Source organism: Liolophura sinensis, chromosome 1 (assembly GCF_032854445.1).
Source record: "Liolophura sinensis isolate JHLJ2023 chromosome 1, CUHK_Ljap_v2, whole genome shotgun sequence".
Classification (NCBI taxonomy): Eukaryota; Metazoa; Mollusca; class Polyplacophora; order Chitonida; family Chitonidae; genus Liolophura; species Liolophura sinensis.
The window spans coordinates 44,586,352-44,606,778 of NC_088295.1; the positions used below are offsets into that span (position 1 = coordinate 44,586,352).

General features: G+C 38.0%; 2 protein-coding genes across 2 annotated transcripts; one reads left to right on the forward strand and one right to left on the reverse strand.

The window, feature by feature from the left end:
- Positions 1–444: 444 nt before the first annotated feature.
- Positions 445–10,931, forward strand: LOC135470916 (coiled-coil domain-containing protein 174-like). The gene is made up of 11 exons (XM_064749968.1): positions 445–536; positions 1,703–1,801; positions 2,067–2,167; positions 3,052–3,113; positions 3,739–3,904; positions 4,754–4,849; positions 5,904–6,049; positions 6,497–6,591; positions 7,189–7,327; positions 8,169–8,321; positions 8,924–10,931. The coding sequence occupies exons 1-11, from the start codon at positions 495–497 to the stop codon at positions 9,916–9,918; spliced, it is 2,094 nt and encodes a 697-aa protein (XP_064606038.1). The 5' UTR covers positions 445–494; the 3' UTR covers positions 9,919–10,931.
- Positions 10,932–12,060: 1,129 nt separating this feature from the next.
- On the reverse strand, positions 12,061–19,060 carry LOC135476392 (dynein light chain Tctex-type 1). The gene is made up of 5 exons (XM_064756402.1): positions 18,940–19,060; positions 16,804–16,845; positions 16,269–16,392; positions 13,837–13,914; positions 12,061–12,908 (listed from the first exon to the last, which is right to left on the reverse strand). Exons 1-5 carry the CDS (start codon positions 18,964–18,966, stop codon positions 12,838–12,840), a joined length of 342 nt encoding a protein of 113 aa, XP_064612472.1. The 5' UTR covers positions 18,967–19,060; the 3' UTR covers positions 12,061–12,837.
- Positions 19,061–20,427: the final 1,367 nt, after the last annotated feature.

Genomic DNA, 20,427 nt, shown 5'->3' on the forward strand with positions numbered 1-20,427 from the left:
CGCTAGTGCAGAGTAATGACCCAGGAGTCTCTCACCAATGTGGTCGTTGTGAGTTCAAGTCCAGCTCATGCTGGCCTCCTCTCGGTCCGTATGTGGGAAGGTCTCTCAGCAACCTGCAGATGGCCGTGGGTTTCCCCCGGGCTCTGCCCTGTTTCCGCCCACCATAATGCTGGCCTTCGTCAAGAATATTCTTGAGTACGGTGTAAAACACCAATCAAATAAATAAATAAAAAAAAAACAGTATAATAGCCAAAATTGTAAAACACCAAAATTCCCAAAACTTCTGACAAAGCAGCGATATAGTGAAGTCAAATTTTCCGTGGAAGGATTTGTTTTCATCTTTGTGAAAAAAGCTATATGTAGGAATGATGTGCAAGATATTCGCGAAGAATTGCACCACTGGAGTCTTTGGAACTCTCCTGCTTAAGAGGCGAAATTGTCGTGTTAAACTAACAACTGCTAAACCTGAGTACGTCTCTATCGACATCTTAGAAATGGATGAGAATACCTCTAAGAAAAGTGTTAACCCTTCATCAGTAAGTCCTGAGATTGTCAGTCTAACGACATGTTGTTGTTTTATCGGGATTGCCAATACTGACGTTTTTAATGTCGTTCGTTATGGAAGAGCCCTTATTGGAACCCCCCAAATCCGTGGCTTCTTGCGGGATATCGTAAAATACTGTTATTTACAGCTATACGTTTATTTAGATGAGGTGGTTTAGAGGAGGCTGCTTTACGTATGGCAAAGATATATATTGTGTTTGAATAATCCAGAACAGATAATGTATATTGTACAGGGCCTAGTGATGTAGGCCTAACTATGTACATGTAACCCTCAGAAAAATAATCAACAAAGCATGGCTTATCCGTCATATGATCACAGGGAAACAGGCCATGGTTCATTGGTAAGGCTCATAACCATAAAGCATTGGTTCAAATCCAGTCTTTGGCAGGGAATTTGTAGATTGTTTTGTTGGGCCTTGATGACATTAAGTGGACAATGATCCATCAACTTGTCTACCACCGCTGTGGCATGCAGGAAAGTTCGTCAGTAAAATGACAATAAAGTGGGTGGTTTACCCTGGGCACTTTAATTTTCTCAACGCGTCAAACTGCTTGCCATCACATAAGTGAAAAATTCTTCACTATGGTGTTAAACACCCCTCAACCCCTTGAATACATATTAAAAATAAATCTTAACTCATGAATGATTTGCTTATTAATTACGTATCAGTAAAGTAAAAGGCCATTGGACATAGCAAAGGACTCACAGGAATTGCTCAGACAACCATATTGTACATACATCAGCGGACAGCATCATTACATTCATGACGGGTACATGTATCTAGAGGATGTGAAGGTCTAGAGAATATTTGTATGTATAGTCCCCAACCTCAAATAAAATAAAACAGCTAAAAGGCTTCAGTAAAATCAACCTTGGATTTGAGATCCCCTTAATATCAGTGGTAGTATTTGCTTCAATTCTTGCCGTGTAATAGTTCATTACTATTGAAATATTCTATAGTAAAACACTTTTGAGTGGAGCAGTAAACACCGTTAAAATAAATAAATGTTATGTTGCAGAAGACTGTAATACATCACTTTTCTGTTTTGTTAATGCATGAACATTGAGTTACTATATCCCAAGTATTTCTTAATCAGCTTTCTACATTTTCTGGCATGTTCTCATTATTATTCACAGCTGGTGGACTTGAAAGCTGAACTGTTCAGAAAACAAGAAGAGTTCAAAACCCAAAAACTTCAAAAAGCAACCTTCATAAAAAGTCGTGTAACTGAAAAGGTAAGTGAAAAGTTTTAAATATTTTATCTCTAGTTAGTAGTATCATAGAGATAAATTCTAGAAGTGTCTTTTGGTTATTATCTACACTTAAATGTGCACTAGTATTTTGATTTCAAGGTTCTCATTTGGCATGAGTAACAAAGTACATTAACATTAGTACTATAACTTTTGGGCTTTGCAAGTATTAAATATCTATAAATTCATGATTTATTCATAGGTTTTTATTCAAGGATGTAAGCCATTGATCACATGTTACCTTTTACAGAAACCCAATATATGGAGCAAGAAAAATGCTGGAGTTTTACAGAGAGCAGAGAGAGATTTAGAAGCTAAAGCTGAAGAAGAAAACTCCTTAGAGAAGTCCAGGTAGTGTGACAGGGAGGTGTTTCATTATATGTTTCAGTCACTGTTTGCGTGAGGAGGTTTGTCGGGTACTTGTGCAGGGCCGAGGCTCTCCAGGAACTGTGGATTAACAACCCAGAAATTTGCCACCATTGTGTAAACTGAGGAGTGAAGACTTCTACCGAGTTGCAAAAAAAATCCCCAAAAACAGTTAAATAAAAAAGATTAACAAACACTTATGAACTGTTCCAGTACATTAAAACTGTACATGGATTGTTTTCTTTTCTTTTTTTTAGATCTTTTATTAATATTAAGTAGAAAGGAAGTTTTGCAATCAAGATGCATTGCAAGAAACTTGATATTGGTCTAAATGGATCAGCTGAGTTCTGAACAACATGAAATTGTAACATGATCAACATAGTTCATAGTGTTGTGAAAACTTTTAATCGGGTTGTAATGTTAAGAAAGGAATGAATGAATGGTTGGGGTTTAACATCTTATTTAACAATTTTTCAGTCATATGATGACAAAAAGTCATCAGGTGTGTGTACATGTACTGTGTTTTCTTGTGGTAGGGTGAGTCCATGCCACCAGTGTGCTGCTGCCACTGAAGCATCATGCCGAAGACACCAGACATGACACCCCACCCAGTCACATTATACTGAAACCTGGGCAACTAGCCCTGTTTTCTTGGTCTAATCTCTAAGTGCTGAGCACCAAATGTACCATTTTTAAAGTGGTATGACCTGACCCGGGTTTGACCCCAGGTCTCCCGACTTGTTCCGAGGCAGAATGTTTAATAGGAAACGATATATATATGAAAGTGGTTTCGAAAGTGAGTTCATTGTGTGTGTGTGTATTTTTTGTCAGATCACCTTTCCATAAAAGTTATGTGTTGTATTTCACAGAAAAGCATTGGCAGCCAAAGCAAAGCTGTATGAGAAGATGACACAGGGAAATGAAATTCCTGGTAACTTGATTATTAGCTTCCTATTAAATGTAAACTGCATGTAACATTTATAGTGTTGTTCTCTCACTGTTCATGGAGCTTAGATAACAAAAACCATCAGTAACTGGCAAAAGGTTGGTGTTTTATTCCAGCTTCCTCAATCCTTAATACTATCGACCGTTGTATAAGTTAACAACTTCTTGAGTATGGGCCCCACGCCATGTCCACCTCTCTCCATAATGCTCTCATCATAATGCTGGCCCCCATTGTATAAGTGAAAGATATAAGTATGGCTTAAAACACCCGTGAAATAAATAAATAAATAAATAAATCTTGAGTGTCGGTTTACCAACAATCAAATGAATAAATAAACAAATTATAAAACGCAGGTACTGATTTTGAATCCTATAAAATGAACTGTTTTGGTGGCTCTATCCAACTGTGCTTATTGGCTATTTTTTTTTCTCTATTCTGTTCATGGAGAAAGGAACTGAAACCTCATTGAGTACCTCAAAAGATGTATCCCTTGTGACTAGTTTGTGGATTATCCATACTGTGTGATTAGTTGAATGGATATTGATGATTGACAGGTTAGGAATGTTGATTTTCTCATCATAACAACTCTATTATCAATTCTTGTTTTCAGAGGAAGACGGCAGCAAAATTTTCTTGGTTGATTTTCAGAAGAAAGCAATTGATACCATTATAGAGAAGAGAGATGAAGAAAGAAAGGCTGGCGCCAATTCCAGGAGCGATGAATCCTGTAACGATGTGATGACAGAAGATATCCCAGCTAACCCAGGTGAAGAATGGTATGTAACAGCAGCCCTGATGGCTAAGTGCTTAAGCAAAGCAACATCACTGGCAAAGTAATATCTCGCGTTAAGGAGGCGAATGATCTGGTGTGTTTTTTTTACTGCAATTACCGGCTCCCATAGCACAGTTGGTAGAGCGTCTGCTTCGAGGGCGGTAGATCAAGGGACGGGTTGCACCTAAGACTTGGTGTTCAGCATTAAGGGGGTAGTGCAACGACGGGTTGGCCCATATCAGTATAATGACTCGGGTGGGGCAGCTTACTTGCCTTTGGTAAGTCGTAACACTGAAGCAGCATGAGATAGAAGAGCAGTGGAAATCGATCCTGCAACAAGGAGGCACATTAGATACACTCTGAGGGCTCCTTCGTCGACAATGTGACTAAAAAATTGTTAACTACAATGTGAAACCTCAAGCACTTACTCACTCTATTGCAATTACCTCCCTTTTGTTTGCTCTCAGTCATCTCCTGGTTTGTAAAGAGCTGACAACTCTGACATGCCCTATGTGCACATGTATACTGTGTTGAGGCCATTTTTCCTCTAATATCTCCTATTTCAATTTATCTGCATTTGTGTTTCGCACAAGTTTTTATTGGGGAAGGATACGGTAGCATCCAGGTTATAAAGATATTCATACTCAGCTAGTATATTTTTAGTGTGATCAAATGTTTCAATAATGCTGGAATTTTGACCTGTTTCATATGTGTAAATGAATGAGAGAAAGTAATATTCATGATTCTCTATTTTTAAGTTTTATGGCAATTGTCAGTTCGATATTTTAGACTTTCCTAGTACATCCTTGGATGTTCCTGCACGTTAGTTCCATTCTGTAATTGTGATTATCAGGGTAGAGTTTACAGACTCGCTGGGCAGAGTCCGCACCTGTATGAGGAAAGATCTAGCAGAGTTACAGAGACGGGATAAGGATCTAAATGTCAACAGGTGAGAAGTGTTATGAGTGAACATCTGTCGTACTGAAGTCGTTTGACATCAAATAGAATACAGGTAATTTGTATGGGAAAAACTCAGCTTGCACGCTCGGTTTCCTTTCACCATAATGCTGGCTGTTGTCGTGTAAGTGAAATATTCTTGATTACAGCGTAAAACAAATCCAGTAAATAAACAAATACACATCAGCTAATGTGAAAAGGAAGGGAGTACTATATTTTCACACTGTGTTTGCATTTCACCCTGTGTGAAAGACTGACAGGTATTATATTTTTGCTGAATTGTGTGAAAATTTGAAAGTAAACAAAAAAATGTAAATCTGTCAAATCACCATGATCTGAATTGATTTTAATTTCAACTATTTAAGCACATCAAGTGGCCACACCTGGTTGGCTGAGTTGTGTAAATTGTCCCTCTCACCCTGCAGGTGACAGGCTTGTTTGTTTCTTTGGGTGTTGAAAATTTGTCAGATGTGTGGTTAACACTGATATTTCCACCAGTCATTTCTTAGTTCCCTTGAATGATAAAACCTTACTGTTGTGATATCAGTTTGGCCTAAAACCCCAATCAAATAAACAAGTTTATTTATACACACATTAGATTCTAGGGTAGCCATTGGTTGAGAGCAGTCATGTGCTATGGGGGTAAATATTCATACCACACTGCACTTGTGAGACTCCGCCAAACCTGAAACTAATATAATGTCATCTTAGTGCCAGGCCAAACAGAGCTGTCAAGCCATCTGCAAGTCACAATAATTTCCATATCTAGACGAAAATAAAGTGTCCACAAGTCGAAAATAGCATTGGCAGCCAAAGCAAAGCCAGTAAAATATGACACTATTTGGTAGAATACTACAATTCAACACAAGAAGGAAAAGTTGCAGTGTTTTAAACTTCAGCTAAATGCAGGAGTTTTGAAGAAATTTACTAGTTTTTGTAGCACTCTGACTCTTTCAAGATTATGTGTGTAATAATTATCTTTCTGTGTTAATTAAGTTTAATCCATTAGCGTTAGGAAGTTTTTGACACAAGAGCTGTATGTTTAGAAAACCTGCAGATGTTGTGGAGAAGCCTGACTTAATGTCTGAGGACATGAGAAGAGAGTTGGAGCGTGAACGCTGGGAGAGAGAAACTGAAGAGGAACTGGATAAACCCACAGGACCTATACACTATGCAGATGTACAACACAGAGGTAATATAGTGTGAGAGATGTCCACAACTAGGGCTACATCAAGGGTTACTCCAACACCTTGGTTCATTTGTACTAGTACCTTGCTATCTGGATCAACCAATTGGTGTCGCCAAATGGACAAAATTAAATTACCATGGTAACTCACATAGGGCATAGGAAACTATTTTATCCCACCTTAATCCTGGCTGCTGTTGTATAAGTGAAATATTCTTGAGTACAGCGTAAAACACCAATCAAAGAAATAAATAATATTTTAAACGCAATTAAAAATTCTCCCCACCTCCTGTTGCCTTGGTAACGAATTTTACACCTGGCATGACAGCTCCATATACTGATCTATCAAGTATCCTAGATTTTTCAAAACACTGAACTTTCAGCTAAACCAGCTGAACAAAACCATCAAAAGTAGAATTATGTTGTAAATGTGGTGATTCTTTGTCATTTCAGAGGTTCGTGATCATGGTGTGGGGTTTTACCAATTCTCACAGGAAGAGGAACAGAGACAAGCTGAGATGGAGAGGCTGGCAAATCTCAGACAACAGGTCAGTACCACTTAAAGGCTGCTTGTGAAATAGAGATACAGCTGTAATTACCATTTTTAAGTATGGCCTACAGCATAAGTATTAGTACAGGCTGCAGGCAAAAGCACTTGCAACTAATCAACTAGTGGTAGTACTTTGTTGTCTACAGTGTCATTAACTTAACCAAAGGTTGGTGGCTTACCCCAGACACTCAGGTTTCCTCCTCTTAGAAACGTGACTGCCATCTGTAAGTGAAATCCTCCTCTGAGAAAACTGACTGCCATCTGTAAGTGAAAATCCTCCTCTGAGAAAACTGACTGCCATCTGCAAATGAAAATCTTCCCTCAGAAAACTTTCGGCCATCTGTAAGTGAAAATCCTCCTCTCAGAAAACTGACTGCCATCTGTAAGTGAAAATCCTCCTCTCAGAAAACTGACTGCCATCTGTAGCACCACAAAGTGGCAGTTTGTGTATATGACCAGTCCCTAGAGCCTCCACATATGTGTGGCTAATTTAATCATGTGATCTTTGCTATCCCTGCAGTGACTGGCCAACATGATATTGAAGCAAGAGAGGATTATGAACATGTCACAGAATAATGGTATGTTTTCTTTGTAGACAGTGGACCAGAGAAGTAAGCGTGAGATGATCAAAGAGAAGAGGAAGGCCATGCTGGAGTCACGCCTGGCAAAGGTCAAGCAGAGGAAGCTGGGGCGTGAGGGTGGGGGTGTATTCTCACAGGTTGCTCTTCAGACAGGTCTGTATTACACTACCCTAAGTCCTCAGCCATTTTACATAGGAAAGAGCAAATATCAGTGCAATTTATGCACATTTGTAATTTGATTTGGAGACAAAACTCCATTGGTTAGGTTGCCCAATTTCAGGGTTTCACAAAAAGTATAATTTTATCAATCTACACAGAATAATGCTTTCAGAATATGCTTGAACGAACACTTTGCAATTATGCGAAAATGTTGAAGCATTACAGCAATACTTTATATTACCTGAAGTTTAACCCCACACAAATACAGTAAATGCGATAAACCATACTACTGTATTAAACTTTAGACTTCCTACCATCAGTTTCTCATCTAATATTTTACTTGCTAGGATCTAATTGGTGATGAATTCTCAACCCACAGCGAACATGATTTATTAACTTTTGTTTTTTTTTTGTGCTAGACGATTCAGTCAGATTTTGTATGTTTATTAACTTTCCACTGACCAGCACCTAGTGAAATTTAGAACAGACAAGTTTATGAAGTTTTATGAGTTATCACCCTTTGAAAGTATGGCTTCATGAAACCACTGGTCTGTCCATATGCATAGGGTGTAGTTGAGTGATGTCGGCAAATAAATGGCGTGTCCTGATGTATCTTACCCTAGACTTGGTGATTCTTAATGTCTGGGTGTGTGTTAAATATTCTAACGAGGTACTGCTTCTCCCTAGTCTCTACATAGTTCTCTCCACCCTTAAACCTGATAGCAGTTAAATATTCTCTGGAATATAGCACCCGGCAAATAATTGAAGAATTACAGAATTGCCTGTTTATCTTGATGTTACAATACAAAGTGTTAACCATGGTTTATACTGACAGATTCAAAGACAGAAGAGAAACCAGAGACAAGTAAGGAACAGAAGGTTGACCAAGACAAGGATGTGGAGGCCAAGGTAGAGTCTGTGTTACAGGCAGTGAGGAAAGCTGAGAGCAGAACAGCTGCAGTGAGGGAGTGGGACATCGGCAAAACAGGTGACTGAGCACTAGATAATACATACATGCATGTATGTGCTAAAGACAAACAAATGGGAGTAATTCATATCTTCATTAACTTAGAAATTATTTTTCACAGAAATAAATGTTTGTAGAAATTGCTTTCAAAGGAATAAATGTCATTAGAAATTGTTTTCACGTAAATAAATGTTAAGAATTGCTCTGACGGCAATAAATGTTAAGAATTGTTATCACAGAATTAAATACACGTGCAATGAGATGTTTCAATTGTTATATGTGTTTTATAGACAGAATATGTATTCTTCCTCAGTCACTCTGACCTTCTCTCATTTTTTTAAGGTAGATAATAGTGTGATTATAGCAGGTTTTCATGACTGGGGGGTTTAGGATAATGACTTAGGATAATTTCTGCAGTTTAAATCTCGTGCTGCCAGTGAGTTGGAACTTTATGTACTCCTAACATAATGCCATATCAGATGGATTAAAACTTTAGGATTAACATAACCACACATGATTTATAGCGATCAAGTTCATGAACTCCCCACTGACAGGTTTTACATGGCTCAAATGACATGTTTTACATGGCTCACATTTTCGCACGGTTCCCTTTTCTCTTTCAGAATATTTGAATTTGCAGTGGGAAAATCGTAAGCAGAAGTTAGAAGATGACAGAAATCCAGAGTTCGCTCCCCCAACAGCACTGTACAGCATGGAGACAGCCAATCAAAACAAGCCAAATGTCAGAGGCAGGAGAAGGTTTCCTGTTGGAGGTCAAAGGTCACAGGAGCCACCACAGGTTAAAATCCTCACAAGGGAAGAGTATGAGGCTCAGTGTAGAAACACATCAACTGCTTCATCCACGGCCTCATCTGACAGCACAGTCAAAACTGAGCCTGTCATTCAGAATTTATGTGATATACCATTGCCAGAATGTCAGCCCAGCAAAGTGAAGCAAGAGCCAGTCTTCTGTCACAGTGGTGTAAAACATGATAACTTTACTCCAGAGTTTTCCCAAGATTCAAACTTTGCCCAGGCAGTTTCAGTGGAACAGGTTATGTTGCCAGGTTGTTCAATGCCTTTGTTTGCCTCATCTGTATTTAACACAACAGTGCCTCCACCTGGATTTGACATTACAGTGCCCCCACCTGAATTTGACACAACAGTGCCTCCACCTGGATTCGACACTACAGTGCCCCCACCTGCATTTGTTGGTGCTGTACCTCCATCAGGATTTGACCCCCATCAACCTCTCCCTTCCCCAGAACCTGTACCCCCTGCTCAGGCACATGTGAACCCTACAGTTCAACCACCATTTGCCCCAGTGCCTTCTGTACACTGCCAACCTGTGTCACATCATCACAGTATACCTCAGGGTAGTACTACTCAGCCTGTATCAGCAAGTAATAGCCAAGAACCTGTTGTTGTGCCAAAACTGCACATTATGGACACACGGTACATTAAGAACAAGGAGGCTCCAGTACTGGCTACTCTCACGCCCGCAGGCCAGGTAGGCATTGCAGAGGTGGTGACATCAAACACAGGGGCTGCTCCACCAGTGGTGTCCAACCCTGTTATCAGTGGGCAGCCTGTTAAATACATGACACAGGAAAAATGAGATGTGATGTCAGACGTGAGGCTTCTCCAGTGGTGGTATCAAACCCTGTCATTAGTACTCAGCCTTTCAGGTACATGACACAGGAGAAGTGAACTGTGACATCAGACACAGGGGCTTCTTCAGCAGTGGTGTCCAACCCTGTCATTAGTGCTGAGCCTGTTGGTTACATGGCACAGAAGTGAACTGTGACATCAGACACGGGGGCTTCTTCAGCAGTGGTGTCCAACCCTGTCATCAGTGTTCAGTCTGTCAGTTACATGGCACAGAAGTGAACTGTGATATCAGACACGGGGGCTTCTTCAGCAGTGGTGTCCAACCCGGTCATCAGTGCTCAGCCTGTCAGTTACATGACACAGAAGTGAACTGTGATATCAGACACGGGGGCTTCTTCAGCAGTGGTGTCCAACCCGGTCATCAGTGCTCAGCCTGTCAATTACATGGCATAGAAGTGAACTGTGATATCAGACACGGGGGCTTTTTCAGCAGTGGTGTCCAACCCTTTCATCAGTGTTCAGTCTGTCAGTTACATGACACAGGAGAAGTGAACTGTGATATCAGACACGGGGGCTTCTTCTGCAGTGGTGGCCAACCCTGTCATCAGTGCTCAGCCAGTCAAATATGTGACACAAGGGAAGTGAGCGGGGCCTAGTGGTTAGTGTGCTAGATCAGCACAATGTCCCAACTGATTCTCACCAGTGTGATCACTGTCCACCTCAGTCTGACTTTTTCCCAGGCCTGATAGCTGTATAAGTGAAATATTCTTGAGTACTGTGTAAAACTCCAATGAAATCAAATCACAAATAAGGATAAATGGGCTGTATACCATTAACTATGTCTTTACTGTTGGTTTCTTGTGTCTTGAATACTATGTAAAACTCCAGTGAAAGCAATAAACAAATAAGGGATAAGTGAACTGTACACCATTAACCGGATGTCTATACTGTTGGTTTCTTGTGTCTTGAATACTATGTAAAAGTCCAGTGAAATCAGTGAACAAATAAGAAATAAGTGAATTGTACACTATTAACCATTTGTCTTTACCGTTGGTTTCTTGTGTGCACCATAATAACACTGTGTAAACCAATTTTTAGTAACTTGTCTCAAAAATCAAGTCAGTTTATGACATTATCACGTAGAAGTCATGTTATGGCAAAATGGGATTTGCATAGTGCACTTTGAAAACCGAACCAGACTCTCTTAACCCTGATGGTCAAGGGTACTGGTACTCTTCCTGTAAGATTTTGCTTAACTGTTACCAGTCCATAGTCAATGTCTCATAACCCATTCCTGTGAGAACTCCCTTCCCAGCAGGTTAAACTCTAATATAAAGTACCTCCTTTGAACAGAAGTTCATTTCTTGTCTCATGCATTGGTTATTGAAGTTGTCAATTCAAAGAAAACTTGTGGAATGTGGAAAAAAGATTGTGACTTCTTCAAGAACCAAGACATTGATGCCTAGTGCAGACTACACAAGGCCATGTCTGACTAAAACACAAGGTTGAAATATGATTTTACACGTCATGTTTGGGCCCTAGAAATTTGAACTTTCACCTACTCTATGTACTCAGATGTTATCCTGAGACAAAATGTGCCAGAAAACTTGCATTATGAGGAAACGGCCTTGTGGAATTGGCTTTAGTCCCTACATGTGTATACTGTAAACAGGCGAGACGCCCTTTCAACTGTCCTTAACATGGCATTTCAATGTGGCTGAATAAGAAATGTGAAGATTGTTCTGCAAAACGAACACACGTAATACAACCCAAATAATTACTGAAAATGACACTACACCCCAAGCAAACCTACTGATTTGCAACTTTTCAGTCTCTGGGAACCTCCTATTCAATCAATGATGCACAATTTTGGCCGACAGGATTTTGAATTTTCTTCTGGTGTTTTCACTTGGTTTTTCACCAGGTTTATTGGTGGAGGTAACCAGAGAGTCGAAAGTAAGCCGTATGCTACTGTATCTACTAGCTAGTTTCAAGGTATGCATATTATTGTTTTTGTCAGATACCACATCTTTGCTTGAAATAGGCAACATCTATTGTTTTCAACAATGGTTTATCAGACATATTTCACACATGTGGGGTCTTATCTTTCATGATGTTAAAGAACATAAAAATACATGAAAACATTACATATGGAGGACATAAGATTTTATTTAAACATCAACTCAATAAGTGAATAATATATAGCTTCAATATAATACAGGAGAAATATGAAGATTCCTAAAATAATAAATACAAATGCCTACATGCCTGTACTAGTGGCTTTATAAACAATGTACAATTCAGACAAAGGGAAAAAAAAGAGGCCATGTTAACCATACTGGCACAACATATAACCTTATATTATGATTTAAAAAAAAAAAAAATAAAGGCTGCACGGCCTGAGTCATTCTTTATATTTCCACCATTTGCATGAGCCTTTACAATTTTACAGATAAAACCAGGCATTCTACACACAGGGTTTGCTTCTCACCTTACAAAAGGTAAACGACAATAGTTAATTGCCAATTATCCATTTACAATAGCTGTCATTAGCTTCAAGTGACATGAATAGACATTTTGAATAAAGGGAGGGAATTTCAGCCTATTTTAAAATTAAAATGACGCAAAAAAACAAAGGGGACTTCTTGAACAAACAAGAAAGAAATTAAAGCCAATTTTAAAAATAAAATGATGCGTGGACAAAGGAGAAGGAAATCAGGAAAGAACAGCAGCAATTGTCAGTAAAATTGAGATTGTCTGACTGGGTCCATATCAGCATATTGTATGTGTCCAGTCAAAGTAATACTCTGGATCTCCCCCATGTCCTGTTTAAGTGGTTGATGCTGACTTCACCACGTCACAGATAGGTACATGTTATGTGTATGAATGGAGTGATGGGCAAACTGGAGGCAAAGTTATACACCTCTCAAATAGCCAGCCCAAACACACTGACAATACAATACATCGTCTTGTTCTCCCACCTCACTGTACAGCTTCCTGAAAGCAATTAACAAAATTTCTCCTTTAGGGTTTGTTATTAATATGATGTGAGTGGAAGACTTAAAGGTGAATTTAGGTAAAACTTGGCAGTGTTGAAGGAAACTGCAACAGAAACGATTTCTCACTGGGAGCATACCCCCTGTACATGTACCACAAAACACTATTTCCAATTTAATGAGATAAATCATTTGAGTTTTCATTTTTAACAGTTTCCTTTGTTTGTTCTGAAAAAAGTACAACAAAATTGCTTTTTGAAACATTTTTTCCAAAAATAAAAGAAAAAAACATCATAACAAGCAACAGCGTCAATAAACCCCTCTCCCTTCTGTAACTCAGCAAAGTTTAAAACTGAAAATTTTTACTTTAGAAATTTCAGTTAGAATTTTTTTTTTATGATTTACATGTAGACACCACAAAAGCTTGAAATCTGATCCCAGACTTAAGTTACAACACTTAGTGCAAGCACAAAACAGATTTAAGTACAAAGCAAAGCTGAACACTGCCAGAAATAATCTGTTAAGTGTGGCATTAGATAAAAACTGGTTGCAAACGTTTAGTCAATAAAGTTCACTGGTAAGTAGATGTAAGATATAAATAATGATAAATGTTTCATTTAGATAGAACCTGAAAAGTTTTGTAATCCAGATTGATCTTGCACATGGCATGTTGTTATCATTCACACTTCATAGGTATTCACAATTTACTAGTGCCGTTATCACACCAAATTAAATGAATGTACTAAAAGCTTTATCACACCAAATTTTAAATGAATGTACTAAAAGCTTTATCACACCAAATTAATTGAATGCACAAATAGTTTTATCACACCAAATTAACTGAATGTACTTGTAGCTTTATCACACCAAATTAAGTGAATATGCAATATAAATTGAAGCATTTCATGACAGCTCTTAAACAAACGCACCATCTGTGGAATTGTCCCAGAAACACGAACTGGCCGTGTGAAGACCTGCTCCATTCTTCTGCATTATAACACAAGTCACTGAAAACAAGGGTAGAGTCAGACAAGGATTAGGCCAAGCCACAAGTTATTTAAAAGTGTACAGAGACATAAGCAAGATCAGAGTCTCAGACTGTCTTAGCTGTTCCATTCAACTATAATTTCTCCCCAAACAGGGTGAAATTCACAAGTCAATAAGATATGGGGTCACTTTCACAAAACTTTCGTCCCATGCAGGATGTTTAGATTATACACCATATGGCCATTTATGGGAAGAGTTTATGGGAAAAATTGATTTGTGTAGTTTTGTGAGAGTGGGCCATGATCTCTATTTTCTGGTATGGTCAGTATGCTATATCCAATCAATACAACATACCCCCATATCTAAATTTCAGAAAAAAACCATGCATGGGAAATGTCACAAGAAATTACTTAACCCTCTTGGAGTATGCAGTGGGAGGAAAATAGAACAGCTTTCCTTGTCCTTAAGCTGGAAAATGAGATCCGGGGTTCCTTTTCCTAAGTAAATATGATTGACCCATGCATGTAACTAGCATAGCAGCCAGTAGAACCAATGGAGTATTATGTTGTCATGGTAGTTACATGCACAATTAATGAAATGGTAACCAGATCTGCATGATAAGCCTTGTTAAGAGAAGAAATCATGTGCCCACCACCAGTAGATAAGACTGAGCTGAATAACAAGCCAATGGTGGAAGGATATGTAAAAATAAAGCAAAACAGTCCAGAAAAAAAGCAAAACATGTCACATACATACTGTATGCATACTGCCATTAATTGAAGGGGATCTACCACGGGCTAAACTTCCTTCACTTGAAAATAATAAGGCCTGGTCTTTGAATAGGAGATATTTACATATTTATCTGCATACTCCCTTGATCTTACATCCTTTCATAAATGCCACACACACTCAAAGAAAAAACACTTTCAATAGCCTTTATCTAATAACTGAAATTTCAGAAATCCAATTTTATGGGAAGAAAGTGTGGCATACATGTATTAGCATTATTCTTGTAATCAATAAAGTGTATGCATGATATGTCTGCTGATGTAATTGTCTACCAACTTATGCGGACATCAGAGAAAGGTTTGCATCTGTATAAACTATGTTCTATTTATGCGAACATGAAATACAAAGAGGAAATGTCCCAGCCAGCTGTGGCTGGACGTGACAATGGAGAAAGACCCAAGCACAAGTCTGTACAGGCTGTGCCAGTCAATACAATACTACACCACAGACAGACCATAAACACTCATTTCAGGATAAACTTGTTAACATTATTCCTAGAACTATTTCCAACCAAATAATCCATATTTTTTTTTCCAATGTGAAAACAAGAAATTGAAATTCAACAAATAATTCCATGATGTCGTGATACAGCTGAAATACTCTTTATCTTGTATACCTAATCCTTTATCGTATTCCATCAATTAGGCTTGTCAATGTCTCCATGTTCTAAATAATAGTTTACAATATATGGCACATAAGTGTGTCCTCACAAAGTAAGAACACCGATCTGTTTTAATTAACTGAAAAAGAGAACGTTTTCTTTCCATGAGCATCTAACATTATTTGGGGAATTCAAAACTTCTGACTGGCATTCCCATTTTTTTGATGGACTTTAGTAAGTACATATGTACACCGCTTAGTATCTCACGATCCCTACTTTCACCAGAGCACAAGGATTATTCGTCACACAATACAGGGTTTTCAGCAAAGGGTATAGCAATGTTCAGCAGATATTAGACAGCCCTCTAGATAAAAGCCAGCACAATAAAAAAAACCTCCACTACAAGCAAAGGACAACGCATGAGCAAATATTTCCAATATGGCCCCATCACCTCACTACTAACCATCAGTTGTACCATCCCAATAACATGAGCTGCACAAGTGAATGCCTCTGCAGCCAGTCTTTGGGGAGAGGAAACAAGTAACTGGGCAAGGTAAAAACACAGGGGATTACAGAAGACAGTGGGTGTGGTGGTCAGGGTGGGGCATGTGGTTACATAACTTCCACCAGACTCTGATGATCCACATACTTAAAGCAGTTGCATTTTGTTGTAGTTTCGCCCTTCCTGTAGTATGAGATCTGGTATTAATTAGCAAGTCAGCTTTCAAAGACTGACTGAATAGACATCAGTTTTGCCTTGTGTGATTGGTGAATTTAAGGTTCACTAGGCAAAGAGAGTACTGCAGAGGAATTGATGATTCCTGAGCATCCTCAAGGACTAAAGTGAATCTACGAGTCAGAAAACCACTTTGGCTTACTGTCATTGACTTATACACAAAACAATGAAGTGTTCTCTAAATTCTGCTCTCTACATGCATTTACAACAGTCAACAGCAGTAAACAAGGGCAAGGTTAAAAGCATACCTATATATTTGAAGGGTTTACCCAACTTTGTGAGTTGATTTAAGCACTGTTCAACCACATTTGATGTCCACTGGTTAACTTTGTTGTACTGGTAAGCATTTCCTCCAATGGCTCCCTCAATTGACTGAAATTAATGAACCCGAACATGAATATACATAGACAACAAGTATAGATCTTGAATGATTACTACATTTGCATAGACATATACATAAATACATTAAAAATATCAAGTACATTTACTTTCATAAATTTGTTATTGGTGTGCTTTACGTTGTAACGTCGGTAACTGACTGACACAAAACACATGTAATCATACACATTTGAATAATTCCACAGATCACATTTATTCATTGAATGGATATCGTTTTTCTTTATGCAAGCCATCAGTCATAACATCAACAACACCTGTGTCTTTAAATATTACCTGACAATTAACAAATACTTCTGACAGCTCATTACGTGTCCAGGCATGTCTTACTGGCAGTAATTGTATCACAATCATGCTTCTAAAATTAGAGTAAATTTCAAGGCTTACCTCTTTGATGATATTACTGACTTCATCTACCACAAATGCGGTCTGAAAAGCAAATGCAGAAACAAATGTAGACAAGTTCCTTAGAAGAAAGCAGGGTCTGTTGTCAGAAAGGCTTCAGAACTTTCTTAGCAACTGGCAAGGTAATTGGCAGTACATCACCATGGTAGTTACATGTTCATGTATACATACTTTCTTAAAACAGCTTCATAAATGAGAGTTCAAATACATTAAAACCTGTAATGCAGTTTGCAATAAATCTTATAACAGCTTAGATAAAGAAGCATTTTGACAATTATTACAGAATCAACTTTATGTACCAGAATTAAGTAATATTATACAATTTCTAAATGTCACATAATACCATTTTGTTCCAGCGACACAAATGTCAAACATGTAAAACATATGTAACATGTGGTATAATGGTGCAAATGAGCCTGGGGGAGAAGTGGCTTGTCATAATTACATAAAATAACTGTTGCTGTCAGTGTGCGGGGGGATGGTGGATGGAAAGTGTACAAAGTATTGCAAGCAATAGATATATATACTGGTCTGTGCAAGTAAACTTTTTTAATCATGAGCAGCAGAATAATTTTAACTTGTCAAAGCTATGAGTTTCTATGTCAGTGTCAAATGTGTGTCAAATAAAAATAAACCCAAAAAGTTGTGACATAAAAGTGTGATATCTTGAACTTTGCAAAACTAAGAACACCTTGTGATACCGAGAAACAAAAAATTGTGGACATGTTCGGTATGTACATCAGTGTTTTGTTACTTGTACACCTACCGACACTACAACCTCATTTTCCACAACGCTCTGCTATGATTTGAATGTAAGATAAGACATTGTCAATATAACAAAACATGTATATGAAATCTAGAAATGAACTAACTACTATTCTATATTATATACATATTACAATGAAGTATCTCTTAGACTTTGATTTTAGTTCAGTTCAGAACTTCCAAGACTGGAGATAACCCAGTTGTGGGTAATTTACATGTGAAACAGAATTTCTACAATCATTCACATATGTATAAGCTTTATTTGTAAATTTAACTTTTTAACCATTCTCAGTAAATTTAGTGGCTTTTAATGCATGCTTTTACTCCAGTCCTGAATGCATGAAAAATCTTTCTCAGATTATAACTTGCCAAGCCCTGTTTAATGTTTTCACATGTGCAGCCAGGGATATGACTGTCAATTCAGAAATAAAATTGAACACCGTGTCATAGCATAGAACATAGCGTACATGTGAAATACAGCTCATGCTGGCTTCCTCTCCGGCTGTAAGTGGGAAGCTCTGCCAGTAACCTGCAGATGGTCATGGGTTTTCCACGGGTTCTGCCCGGTTTCCACCCACCATAATGCTAGCTGCCGTCATATTAGTGAAATATTCTTAAGTACGGCGTAAAACACCAATCAAATAAATAACTAAATAAATATATGTGAAATATCATAATACAGTTATTATAAACTGCATGCACTTATTATAAAAGCATGTACATTTGGAAGCTAATATTATATAACATTATTGTAAAGATATGCACCCTTAATAGCCAAAGGTAATAACCAGATCATCTGGTCATAATGAATTTGAGTAACTTCAGAAAATGAATAATGCATAGGGCCTATTGTAATTGGTGAACAACAGTCTATAAATCTACATTAATTACATTGTATAGTAAATTTTAAAAAGCCAACGCTTTGTAACTGCTCTTTCGCTCTGTATGCACATACATAACTGTGGCAAAGAAAGGCACTCGTTCATGTAAGATGTATATGCCATAGCAACACAGATCTGCCGGCTTCAACGCCAGGCAGAAATTCCGGAAGTCACATTCTCCACTTTGAGAACGCTTGCATTTCACTTTCCTCTTCACCCCCATATTCTTAAAATTCTTTCCGCCGCGTCAACCGAACTCTTTTTGATTTTCTTTCATATAGTTCAACAAACAGTTCCTAACATCACTAGCTATCATTCTGAACAGTAAACTAGATACAGGAATCTGAATGAGTCATTTCGTAAAAGCAGGCACTGATCAGATTTGGCCGAAATATTTGGTCACGAAATCCTTCCAAAAACACACTTTATCATTGCCTATGTTAAGTAATTCTGTTACGTGTTAGTGGTTTACCTCTTCAGCGCTCTGGAAATCGTCCATGGTCTTGTTTTCGGAATGAAATCTGCAGTTTCTCACACGAAAACAATCTTCACCACGGTTTTTATCCGTTCGACTTTCGTGTGTCGTTGACAACCAATTCTCGCCCAATCACGCATAGCCGCGAGACTAAGGGGGCTAACTTATTTAAGCATCATTAAGAATTTGCAGATAGAGTAGTTTCCCCTGAACATCCGAATATTGGGATCTGTTGAAAATTTTCTGAATAGCAATTATAGCCATACTGATCTTGAAACTTTGATACATTTTCAACCACTTACTAAGCAGCAGAATCTAAAAAAAAGAAGGTTAAACCACCGACCTTCTCCAAGTGCTCGACTTAAAGCCACAGCCGAAATGGCGAAAAGTGATCTACATCGTATAAGTGAAAAATACTGAATTACAGACGACTTGAAGTAATTCTTAAAAGATGGCAATCTTAATTGAGTTATCAATCTGTACCCATTACGTCATAATGATGATACTATTATGATGAAGCTACCATGTACTCAAAGGTGCTTTTAATCAAACGAAATAAATTATATGCAGCAAGGTTTGTTTATACTCTAAACCTTATGCGAAAGAGAATGAGCTAAACAAGAACCATCTCATAATTTTGGTAAAATGAACTATATCATTTATTTAAGAAACATACATAAATATTAAAAGACGACAGAGTGAAAGGATGCTGTCTTTGCAACACTGAGACACAATATATTAAAGAAATATGTACATGTAAACAGTGTGAAAATATCGTGAGGAAATATCAATGAAAGGGTGCGGAAAGCATAATACTGGAACACCTTTATTTTGTTGAACACTTGAGATCTTCGTCTGCCATTGTTTTTTTCTCACGATGTTGTCACTTTGTTTTACAATGTATGTGCATACTTCCTAGCCTCCTTTTATGTAACTGGTAATTTAAATTCGTATCTTGTCTACAGGGCTTCTGTACAACGTTGCAAGCCTCTTAAAGAAAATACAACGCTGTAAAGAAGCCTGTGGACAAAATTCAACAGAGCTTGATTATTTACAATTATTTTGTTCACAGCGCCTACTTATTTACAACCACATATTTTGTCCACATAACTTGTTTACCGAATTGTCCGGACCAGCCTTCAAAGACCTTGAACTTTGAATGAACCTCCCCAGTAACGAAACCACACAGGTTGCGTCGAGCGCAACATTCGTCAGAAGTTTGTGCTTTATGGCAGGGACCATAATTTGTATGTTTTATGCAACGAAAGAACTTGCAAAAGTTAAAGTCAAAAATTAAAAATTAATTTTAATTATCATTCCTCTATGATTCCCATCGTCTTCAGTCATTTTCTTGGAGTGGAATGGAGACACTTCCTGATCTGTTCAAACACATGTCTATATGTCAATGTACATGCACAATCTTCTGTATCTTTGTTGAATCTGGGCAAATGGCAGGCTTTAGAGTCAAATGTGTTATTTACAATT